The sequence below is a fragment of the Electrona antarctica genome, assembly GCF_951216825.1.
Source record: "Electrona antarctica genome assembly, contig: scaffold_49, whole genome shotgun sequence".
Lineage (NCBI taxonomy): Eukaryota > Metazoa > Chordata > Actinopteri > Myctophiformes > Myctophidae > Electrona > Electrona antarctica.
In genome coordinates this window covers 193,101-205,317 of record NW_027638103.1, presented here as the reverse complement: position 1 = coordinate 205,317, position 12,217 = coordinate 193,101, and the positions used below count along the sequence as shown (strand labels likewise).

Sequence of the window (12,217 nt, the reverse complement as noted above, 5' to 3'; positions counted from 1 at the left end):
CTCTGTGTTCCTCTTCCTCTCTGTGTTCCTCTTCCTCACACCTCTCTGTGTTCCTCTTCCTCTCTGTGTTCCTCTTCCTCTGTGTTCCTCTTCCTCTCTGTGTTCCTCTTCCTCACGCCTCTCTGTGTTCCTCTTCCTCACGCCTCTCTGTGTTCCTCTTCCTCTGTGTTCCTCTTCCTCTCTGTGTTCCTCTTCCTCACGCCTCTCTGTGTTCCTCTTCCTCACACCTCTCTGTGTTCCTCTTCCTCTCTGTGTTCCTCTTCCTCACACCTCTCTGTGTTCCTCTTCCTCTCTGTGTTCCTCTTCCTCTGTGTTCCTCTTCCTCTGTGTTCCTCTTCCTCTCTGTGTTCCTCTTCCTCACACCTCTCTGTGTTCCTCTTCCTCTCTGTGTTACTCTTCCTCTGTGTTCCTCTTCCTCTGTGTTCCTCTTCCTCTGTGTTCCTCTTCCTCTGTGTTCCTCTTCCTCTCTGTGTTCCTCTTCCTCTGTGTTCCTCTTCCTCTGTGTTCCTCTTCCTCTCTGTGTTCCTCTTCCTCTGTGTTCCTCTTCCTCACGCCTCTCTTGTGTTCCTCTTCCTCTCTGTGTTCCTCTTCCTCTCTGTGTTCCTCTTCCTCTTCCTCAGTGTTGCCTCACGCCTCTCTGTGTTCCTCTTCCTCTCTGTGTTCCTCTTCCTCTCTGTGTTCCTCTTCCTCTTCCTCAGTGTTGCCTCACGCCTCTCTTGTGTTCCTCTTCCTCTCTGTGTTCCTCTTCCTCTCTGTGTTCCTCTTCCTCTTCCTCAGTGTTGCCTCACGCCTCTCTGTGTTCCTCTTCGTCTCTGTGTTCCTCTTCCTCACGCCTCTCTGTGTTCCTCTTCCTCTCTGTGTTCCTCTTCCTCTCTGTGTTCCTCTTCCTCTCTGTGTTCCTCTTCCTCTTCCTCAGTGTTGCCTCACGCCTCTCTGTGTTCCTCTTCGTCTCTGTGTTCCTCTTCCTCACGCCTCTCTGTGTTCCTCTTCCTCTCTGTGTTCCTCTTCCTCACACCTCTCTGTGTTCCTCTTCCTCTGTGTTCCTCTTCCTCTCTGTGTTCCTCTTCCTCACGCCTCTCTGTGTTCCTCTTCCTCTCTGTGTTCCTCTTCCTCTCTGTGTTCCTCTTCCTCTTCCTCAGTGTTGCCTCACGCCTCTCTGTGTTCCTCTTCCTCTCTGTGTTCCTCTTCCTCACGCCTCTCTGTGTTCCTCTTCCTCTCTGTGTTCCTCTTCCTCTCTGTGTTCCTCTTCCTCTCTGTGTTCCTCTTCCTCTCTGTGTTCCTCTTCCTCTCTGTGTTCCTCTTCCTCTCTGTGTTCCTCTTCCTAACGCCTCTCTGTGTTCCTCTTCCTCAGTGTTGCCTCTCTGTGTTCCTCTTCCTCACGCCTCTCTGTGTTCCTCTTCCTCACGCCTCTCTGTGTTCCTCTTCCTCTGTGTTCCTCTTCCTCACGCCTCTCTGTGTTCCTCTTCCTCAGTGTTCAAGTGGGTGAGGAAGACGCTCATCGCTCTGGTCCAGGTCACGTTTGGACGCACCATCAACAAGTAAGTAGTGGCTTCATCCCAGACGTGCGTGCGCGCGCGTGTGTGTGTGTCCAAGAATTCCGCAAATCGTTACACACCATCTCTATGATCATGTGTTCAAGACGGATCTGTCCGAAATTTCATATTCCATCCTAATTGGCTAACATTGGCTTTTAAAGTTTGCAGGATTGGCCCGTTTGGAACAAAAAGCCTCAAATCATGAACGCAGCGTGCAATTTATGTACACTGCGTACATAAAAAAACACATTTTTGGAACAAAATGCCTCAAATCATCCAATTGCCATCCAAGGTGTAAGAAGAAATGGCACCCTATTTCTATTTTTTAGACGTAGCATGTGACGTGTCAAACTAGGGGGTTTTCGTGATGCTGAATCCATCCGGCAGTTTCTACATCCTGGGGACCCATACTCAACATTTCTAACATAAAACTCAACATGCCCGGGTTCATATTCTGGCTAGTGGACTAATATGTGACTACATTTGACTGAGGGACTGCCATTGGATTTTTATGAATTTTCGTTTTTTCATGTCATATGAAAGCAGAGAATCATAGCTTCAAATTAACATATTGGTTGTTCAGTTTGACCCTCCAGTTTTGGAGATATGGCTTATAGAGTAATGTCTTGCAGAAAACAGCGAGTTGAGAAAACAGGCTTGAAAGTTTCACTTCTGTGGTCTCTAACATTACACCTAGCTACATGTTTAAGCATTTATTTCATATTTACATGTCTTCTGTGGTCTCTAGCATTACACCTAGCTACATGTTTAAGCATTTATTTCATATTTACATGTCTTCTGTGGTCTCTAACATTACACCTAGCTACATGTTTAAGCATTTATTTCATATTTACATGTCTTCTGTGGTCTCTAACATTACACCTAGCTACATGTTTAAGCATTTATTTCATATTTACATGTCTGCTGTGGTCTCTAACATTACACCTAGCTACATGTTTAAGAATTTATTTCATATTTACATGTCTTCTGTGGTCTCTAACATTACACCTAGCTACATGTTTAAGCATTTATTTCATATTTACATGTTGATTTCAGCTCTGACACTTATTTCAGACATGCTCTAGTATGTGAAGAGTCTGCCTGTGCTATTAACTCATTTTGAAAAAAGGTTTTTCTCCTCTGGTGAAAAGCTGTAATTCGCGCGATGGCAGTCTCTCAGTCAAATCTGGTCACATATGCTATTTTTCTTCTTTTCTTTTTTCCAGACAGATCCGAGACACGGTGAACTGGATCTTCTCGGAGCAGATGCTGGTCTGTTACATCAACCTGTTCCGCGACACCTTCTGGCCCAACGGGAAGCTGGCGCCGCACCTCAGCGTGAGGACGGACTCGGAACGCAGCGAGACCAAGGAGAGGGCCCAGCAGAAACTACTGGACAACATACCAGGTGAGACCAGGGAGAAACTACTGGACAACATACCATGTGAGACCAGGGAGAAACTACTGGACAACATACCAGGTGAGACCAGCAGAAACTACTGGACAACATACCAGGTGAGACCAGCAGAAACTACTGGACAACATACCAGGTGAGCCCAGGGAGAAACTACTGGACAACATACCATGTGAGACCAGCAGAAACTACTGGACAACATACCAGGTGAGACCAGGGAGAAACTACTGGACAACATACCAGGTGAGACCAGGGAGAAACTACTGGACAACATACCAGGTGAGACCAGGGAGAAACTACTGGACAACATACCAGGTGAGACCAGGGAGAAACTACTGGACAACATACCAGGTGATACCAGGGAGAAACTACTGGACAACATACCAGGTGAGACCAGCAGAAACTACTGGACAACATACCAGGTGAGACCAGCAGAAACTACTGGACAACATACCAGGTGAGCCCAGTGAGAAACTACTGGACAACATACCAGGTGAGACCAGGGAGAAACTACTGGACAACATACCAGGTGAGACCAGCAGAAACTACTGGACAACATACCAGGTGAGACCAGCAGAAACTACTGGACAACATACCAGGTGAGACCAGGGAGAAACTACTGGACAACATACCAGGTGAGACCAGCAGAAACTACTGGAAAACATACCAGGTGAGACCAGGGATAAACTACTGGACACCATACCAGGTGAGACCAGGGAGAAACTACTGGACAACATACCAGGTGAGACCAGCAGAAACTACTGGACAACATACCATGTGAGACCAGGGATAAACTACTGGACAACATACCAGGTGAGACCAGGGAGAAACTACTGGACAACATACCATGTGAGACCAGGGAGAAACTACTGGACAACATACCATGTGAGACCAGGGATAAACTACTGGACAACATACCAGGTGAGACCAGGGAGAAACTACTGGACAACATACCATGTGAGACCAGGGAGAAACTACTGGACAACATACCAGGTGAGACCAGCAGAAACTACTGGACAACATACCATGTGAGACCAGGGATAAACTACTGGACAACATACCATGTGAGACCAGGGATAAACTACTGGACAACATACCAGGTGAGACCAGGGAGAAACTACTGGACAACATACCAGGTGAGACCAGGGAGAAACTACTGGACAACATACCAGGTGAGACCAGGGATAAACTACTGGACAACATACCAGGTGAGACCAGGGAGAAACTACTGGACAACATACCAGGTACGCTCTGACTACTGCAGCCTCACTCCCAATCTTCCGCCGTAGTCTGAAAACCCACCTGGTCACCCTCTGGGTTTCCAAACCCACCTGGTCACCCTCTGGGTTTCCAAGTGTAGCCAAACCACTCTAGAGGCGATCGACAACAACGGGAGGTAAGATTAAATCTAACGTGACTAGTGACTGGACCGCGGGTCTAACACATAACCTTTTTGAGTGGTGCAACCACTCCAAGGAACAGCAATGTGACTATGAGTACCAGTAGGGGCAAAAGTGGCGCTGTTGTGCCAGAAAAGGAGAGAGAGAGATAGTGTTGCACTGTTGCCTGCTAATTACAGAGAGAGAGAGAGAGAGAGAGAGAGAGAGAGAGAGGCAGGGGGAGAGGGGAGTTGCACCACTCAGTTCACACGGGTGTGATTATTTTATAATTAGGCGGGATGATTTAGTTATTGTGAGTTATTAACGTTTTAAGATTTCCGTTGTCGTCGGCTAAACAGCGGGGGAACATTTTCGATGACTTATCACTGTTGCGCAACATCGAGGATTGCGCAACAAGCGCTCTTATAGGCTGTGGAGCGATGCGACCGGTTTTGATATCATTAATCTCCGTCGTTTTTTATCAATCTCCGTCTCGGGCACCAGACCGTACTAAGTACCCGGACGGACATCTCCGTCCTGGGCCCTCAACCTGTTAACAGCGTGTTTCCTTTGCTAAAACGCTGAATTTCCTCACGACCTCTGACCTCTCTCTCCGTTTTCCTCCTTTCCATTGATGATGTAATCTGTGATGTCAGAGGCCCTGGCAAATCTGGTTGGCCAGCAGAACGCCCGCTACGGAATCATCAAGATCTTCAACGGCCTGCAAGAGGCCAGCGCCAACAAACACCTGCTTTATGTGAGAATCACTGACACAACACACACCTGCTCTATGTGAGAATCACTGACACAACACACACCTGCTCTATGTGAGAAACACTGACACAACACACACCTGCTCTATGTGAGAAACACTGACACAACAAACACCTGCTTTATGTGAGAATCACTGACACAACACACACCTGCTCTATGTGAGAATCACTGACACAACACACACCTGCTCTATGTGAGAAACACTGACACAACACACACCTGCTCTATGTGAGAATCACTGACACAACACACACCTGCTCTATGTGAGAATCACTGACACAACACACACCTGCTCTATGTGAGAATCACTGACACAACACACACCTGCTCTATGTGAGAATCACTGACACAACACACACCTGCTCTATGTGAGAATCACTGACACAACACACACCTGCTCTGTGTGAGAATCACTGACACAACACACACCTGCTCTATGTGAGAATCACTGACACAACACACACCTGCTCTATGTGAGAATCACTGACACAACACACACCTGCTCTATGTTAGAATCACTGACACAACACACACCTGCTCTGTGTGAGAATCACTGACACAACACACACCTGCTCTATGTGAGAATCACTGACACAACACACACCATGAGAAACACAAGCTCAAAGTGTTGCACTGCTACTCTTGTAGAACATCTAGAAATTTCTTTTTTTGCCATATCTGTTTTCTGGGAGAGTTCAGTTGGTTACAAACATTGGTTAAACGGCCGTTCTTCCTTTTCACCCTGATATCCAATTCTTCATCCTAGGACCACGGTGGAAACAAGCCCTCTGGGATTAAACTTGTGTTATCCTTTGAGCATTGTTGTACAACTGTACCCTTTTTACAAACCGTTAATATAGTATTCAATCAATCAATCCATTCTCCTCTCCCTCTCCTCTCCTCTCCTCTCCTCTCCTCTCCTCTCCTCTCCTCTCCTCTCCTCTCCTCCCCCCTCCTCTCCTCTCCTCTCCTCTCCCTCCTCTCAGGTACTGATGGAGATGTTTCTCAAGGAACTGTGTCCTGAGCTCAACATGGAGGTGGAAAACCTAAACATCTGAAGGTGTTTCCACAAGACACTCTGCTCAGCCACATTTATCTGAAGGTGTTTCTGGTGACACAAGACATTCTGAAGGTGTTTCCAGGGACACAAGACATTCTGAAGGTGTTTCCAGGGACACAAGACATTCTGAAGGTGTTTCTGGTGACACAAGACATTCTGAAGGTGTTTCCAGGGACACAAGACATTCAGAAGGTGTTTCTGGTGACACAAGACATTCTGAAGGTGTTTCCAGGGACACAAGACATTCTGAAGGTGTTTCAAGGGACACAAGACATTCTGAAGGTGTTTCCAGGGACACAAGACATTCTGAAGGTGTTTCCAGGGACACAAGACATTCTGAAGGTGTTTCCAGGGACACAAGACATTCTGAAGGTGTTTCCAGTGACACAAGACATTCTGAAGGTGTTTCCAGGGACACAAGACATTCTGAAGGTGTTTCCAGGGACACAAGCCATTCTGAAGGTGTTTCCAGGGACACAAGACATTCTGAAGGTGTTTCCAGGGACACAAGACATTCTGAAGGTGTTTCCAGGGACACAAGACATTCTGAAGGTGTTTCCAGGGACACAAGACATTCTGAAGGTGTTTCCAGGGACACAAGACATTCTGAAGGTGTTTCCAGGGACACAAGACATTCTGAAGGTGTTTCCAGGGACACAAGACATTCTGAAGGTGTTTCTAGGGACACAAGACATTCTGAAGGTGTTTCCAGGGACACAAGACATTCTGAAGGTGTTTCCAGGGACACAAGACATTCTGCTCAGCCACATTTCTTTCCAGGCCTTTCCGTAGCTTAGCAATGAACCACAAGCTGCCAAATGAGACTGACTGCCTGCCTGCTGGTTCCGTGTATTTAATGACAGGAAGCCATTCTTAACGGTCAGAGCTGAGAGCCCCCCCCCCCCCCCCCCCCCCATGGAGTGATCTATCGGCAGAACTTTGCTGTGAACTGAACGGACGGACGGTGTCGTCTTGACACAGTAATAAATGGCAAAATCATGACGTTGAAATGGTCGCACAGGTGTGCTCTTTCCTTTGGCCGTCTTAGCAAGAAGGAACGCCACAGAATCTGTTCTCCAACATGTCGTAGACGGACCAGGACGGACCAGAGAGAGAGAGCATGGCTGTGCAAAAGAAACACAAAGAAATGGAGCCAGCCAGGAAAATAATATGTTGTTTTTTTCTTTTTTAAGAGTATTATTATTATTATCATTATTATTATAATCTTTTGTTTCTCATTTATACGATATTGTTGACAGTAAAGGTGGCTGCACACTGGACGCGTTTTTTGGAAAACCGATGGAAAAACGCCGCTTAAAAATTCCGAAAACGCATCCAGTGTGCATGAGGGACCTTAACGGTAAGAGCCTGGGGGTTGGGACTAGAGACAGGACAGAGCCTGGGGGTTGGGACTAGAGACAGGACAGAGCCTGGGGGTTGGGACTAGAGACAGGACAGAGCCTGGGGGGTGGGACTAGAGACAGGACAGAGCCTGGGGGTTGGTTTGGGGCCAGACTAGGAAGGACCACAGCCTTTATGTATGTGGTATGCACTCTGACAAGGGTTGGCCACTTGGGGGCGCCATGACACTTATGTTGTTCCACACAATCCATCTTGATTTCTGTGATCCAATATTGTCTGTTTTTCTGTGTTAAATTATGGGCCACAAAAAGTTGCACTTCTCTCCAATTACATGCCTCAGCGTAAAAGCCTGAGATGTACTTAGTTGCGCGCCCGCCCCCAAAAACTGGCTGATCTACAAGATCAACTGGGCACAGGGCAGGACACGTCGTGAACTTGTCGATCGGTTATTTTCGGTGGGTGCCACAGGGTTGCGCAACCAAGTATAACTCGGGGCATTCGAAATATGATACTTTGTTCTGGTATCGATGCACACGATGTCTACAAACAAAAAACAACTAGTTGGCCAACAATGGACAGCAGTTCTGCCAGACCTGCAAAAACGCCACGTCATCCCAAAGCCTATACCGCTTGTGCAAGGAAAGGACGTGCTGTGCTTGATTGACCAGCAGCCAGTTGGGGCATTATTGCTCACCCCGAAACATGATGTAGGATTCTGTGCCTATCGGGACGGAACTCGGAACGGCGCTTAAGTCGGCTCGAGTAGTGAACGTTCGCATCGGAAGGAAGGGCGACTCGCTTGCCTTGTCTCACTCTGCGGTGCCTCTTGTGGCCTGAGACGGGCGGCGCGCCTCCATCGCGGTCAAAAACTATAGAAATAAATAAATAGTCTGCAGTTGTTCTATAGGCGAGATGCTGTTCCGCTTGCGTCACAGAAGCGGGGCATGGTTGTAGCATACAAGTGGTATATGCTTTGGAATCTCTTATCAGCTGGGACTGGGTGGTTGTAAATCCTAATCATGGAATCCGTATGATCAGCTGGGACTGGGTTCGTTGTAGACGCTGATCAAGTCTTTTCATCTGCAGAGCTTGTTGTAAAAAATGCAGCCGGAGTCGAGCTGAGGCTGTTCTGTGAAACAGTCTCCAACTCGTATGTAGTGCAGACCCTATCCACATTCCTCCCTACGAAACGGCACCCACATGTTCTGTTGATCGTTGTTGGGGAAAAAACCTAAAGTAGTTCACCAAATAAAAAAGACTTATTTATATCTATCAGGTACACACTCCATGAAGTCTTGAATTCATGGGATATTTTTTTGTTTTGTTTTTTGACGCATTGATAATTTATTGACCTGCGGATTCAGAGAGTTTTGTAGGAGACTGAGCGCGCTATTTTAGTCCATGCTAACCCCCTTAGTCCCTAAACTTCTTTGTCTTTTTTTTTTTACTATTTTGAACTGGTTGAACTATTCGAAAATGTTTTTCAAAATACTAAAAAAACAGGCAAAGAAGTTTTAAACTTATTTTCTTTCTTTCCCGAGAACAGTAACACTGAGTGAAATGAGGAGTTAACAGGCAATTATGGGCACTAGATTTCCCCGTAAACCTCAAGTTTAGCAGCTCGGGAGTTTACCGGAGTTTGTTGGAAAGTTTTAACGGGAGTTTCCTGTAATATACACATCCGTATTCCATGTCCATCTGACACTCAACTGATACTGTCCACTTTTCTCTCTCCGATACCTCGTTTCTTTTTGTCCGCAGCTGACCCGGGGAGTGACCCACGGGCCCAGCTGACCCGGGGAGTGACCCACGGGCCCAGGTGACCCGGGGAGTGACCCACGGGCCCAGCTGACCCGGGGAGTGACCCACGGGCCCAGCTGACCCCGGGAGTGACCCACGGGCCCAGCTGACCCGGGGAGTGACCCACGGGCCCAGCTGACCCGGGGAGTGACCCACGGGCCCAGCTGACCCGGGGAGTGACCCACGGGCCCGGAATGAGAGTCTGGAAAATGTATGGAATATTGTAATTCCAAATGTGTAGGAACCCTGACTTTATGGATAAGGGTTTTAGCAGTAGTTTAGGGATAAGGGGTTTTGCATGGACGAAAATAGAGCCCTACGTTTCCCATTCCTAGTGAGTCTCCTAGTGAGTCTCCTAATGAGTCTCCTAGTGACCGATGAGCCGCTCGTCCAATTATTGGCTCGACAAAAACAAAACGGATCTCTGTGAATACAAGGCTTCGTATGGAGTGTGTATACAGTCATTAATGGAAAATAAGGCATTATTTGGGTGAAATACTCCTTTAACTGTGCAATATGTTGTCATGTAAATGTCATTGTGACAATTTTATTTGTGATTATTATTGATAGATTTTTATTTTTACCAAAAACTATTGTTTAGAGAGCGTTTATATAAGCAATAAATTGCAAAAAAATGAGATGTCTTTGTCATCTGGTGATGTGTCAGTAGCAAGCTGCCATAGTAACTGTCAGTAGCAATCTGCCATAGTAACTGTCAGTAGCAAGCTGCCATAGTAACTGTCAGTAGCAATCTGCCATAGTAACTGTCAGTAGCAATCTGCCATAGTGACTGTCAGTAGCAAGCTGCCATAGTAACTGTCAGTAGCAAGCTGCCATAGTAACTGTCAGTAGCAAGCTGCCATAGTAACTGTCAGTAGCAAGCTGCCATAGTAACTGTCAGTAGCAAGCTGCCATAGTAACTGTCAGTAGCAAAGTTGCCATAGTAACTGTCAGTAGCAAGCTGCCATAGTAACTGTCAGTAGCACAGCTGCCATAGTAACTGTGTCAGTAGCAAGCTGCCATAGTAACTGTCAGTAGCAAGCTGCCATAGTAACTGTGTCAGTAGCAAAGCTGCCATAGTAACTGTCAGTAGCAAAGCTGTCATAGTAACTGTCAGTAGCAAGCTGCCATAGTAACTGTCAGTAGCAAAGCTGCCATAGTAACTGTCAGTAGCAAAGCTGTCATAGTAACTGTCAGTAGCAAGCTGCCATAGTAACTGTCAGTAGCGAGCTGCCATAGTAACTGTCAGTAGCGAGCTGCCATAGTAACTGTCAGTAGCAAGCTGCCATAGTAACTGTGTCAGTAGCAAGCTGCCATAGTAACTGTCAGTAGCAAGCTGCCATAGTAACTGTCAGTAGCAAGCTGCCATAGTAACTGTCAGTAGCAAGCTGCCATAGTAACTGTCAGTAGCAAAGCTGCCATAGTAACTGTCAGTAGCAAAGCTGCCATAGTAACTGTGTCAGTAGCAAAGCTGCCATAGTAACTGTCAGTAGCAAAGCTGCCATAGTAACTGTCAGTAGCAAGCTGTCATAGTAACTGTGTCAGTAGCAAGCTGCCATAGTAACTGTCAGTAGCAAGCTGCCATAGTAACTGTCAGTAGCAAGCTGCCATAGTAACTGTCAGTAGCAAAGTTGCCATAGTAACCGTCAGTAGCAAGCTGTCATAGTAACTGTGTCAGTAGCAAGCTGCCATAGTAACTGTGTCAGTAGCAAAGCTGCCATAGTAACTGTCAGTAGCAAGCTGCCATAGTAACTGTCAGTAGCAAAGCTGCCATATTAACTGTCAGTAGAAAGCTGCCATAGTAACTGTGTCAGTAGCAAGCTGCCATAGTAACTGTGTCAGTAGCAACGTTGCCATAGTAACTGTCAGTAGCAAGCTGTCATAGTAACTGTCAGTAGCAAGCTGCCATAGTAACTGTCAGTAGCAAAGCTGCCATAGTAACTGTGTCAGTAGCAAGCTGCCATAGTAACTGTGTCAGTAGCAAAGTTGCCATAGTAACTGTCAGTAGCAAGCTGTCATAGTAACTGTCAGTAGCAAGCTGCCATAGCAACTGTCAGTAGCAAGCTGCCATAGTAACTGTCAGTAGCAAGCTGCCATAGTAACTGTCAGTAGCACAGCTGCCATAGTAACTGTGTCAGTAGCAAGCTGCCATAGTAACTGTCAGTAGCAAGCTGCCATAGTAACTGTGTCAGTAGCAAAGCTGCCATAGTAACTGTCAGTAGCAAAGCTGTCATAGTAACTGTCAGTAGCAAGCTGCCATAGTAACTGTCAGTAGCAAAGCTGCCATAGTAACTGTCAGTAGCAAAGCTGCCATAGTAACTGTGTCAGTAGCAAAGCTGCCATAGTAACTGTGTCAGTAGCAAAGCTGCCATAGTAACTGTGTCAGTAGCAAGCTGCCATAGTAACTGTCAGTAGCAAAGCTGCCATAGTAACTGTCAGTAGCAAAGCTGCCATAGTAACTGTCAGTAGCAAAGCTGCCATAGTAACTGTCAGTAGCAAGCTGCCATAGTAACTGTGTCAGTAGCAAGCTGCCATAGTAACTGTCAGTAGCAAAGCTGCCATAGTAACTGTCAGTAGCAAAGCTGCCATAGTAACTGTCAGTAGCAAGCTGCCATAGTAACTGTCAGTAGCAAGCTGCCATAGTAACTGTCAGTAGCAAAGCTGCCATAGTAACTGTCAGTAGCAAGCTGCCATAGTAACTGTCAGTAGCAAAGCTGCCATAGTAACTGTGTCAGTAGCAAAGCTGCCATAGTAACTGTCAGTAGCAAGCTGCCATAGTAACTGTCAGTAGCAAAGCTGCCATAGTAACTGTGTCAGTAGCAAAGCTGCCATAGTAACTGTCAGTAGCAAGCTGCCATAGTAACTGTCAGTAGCAAAGCTGATGATGGCAGCT

At 46.7% G+C, this 12,217-nt stretch overlaps 1 protein-coding gene across 3 annotated transcripts in view; it reads left to right on the top strand.

The window, feature by feature from the left end:
• snx25 (sorting nexin 25) overlaps window positions 1-9,950 on the top strand; it is a 146,928-nt gene extending 136,978 nt beyond the window's left edge. The window contains exons 19-23 of one of the 3 annotated variants that reach the window (XM_079531283.1): window positions 1,472-1,538; window positions 2,762-2,943; window positions 4,985-5,085; window positions 6,089-6,204; window positions 6,895-9,950. In XM_079531283.1, the coding sequence (XP_079387409.1) occupies window positions 1,472-1,538; window positions 2,762-2,943; window positions 4,985-5,085; window positions 6,089-6,160 (422 nt within the window). In that variant the 3' untranslated portion in view covers window positions 6,161-6,204; window positions 6,895-9,950. Of the gene's footprint in view, window positions 1-1,471; window positions 1,539-2,761; window positions 2,944-4,984; window positions 5,086-6,088; window positions 6,539-6,894 lie in introns of those variants that run through there. The other 2 variants (XM_079531282.1, XM_079531281.1) reach the window with 2 other exon arrangements.
• The last annotated feature ends 2,267 nt before the right edge of the window (window positions 9,951-12,217 follow it).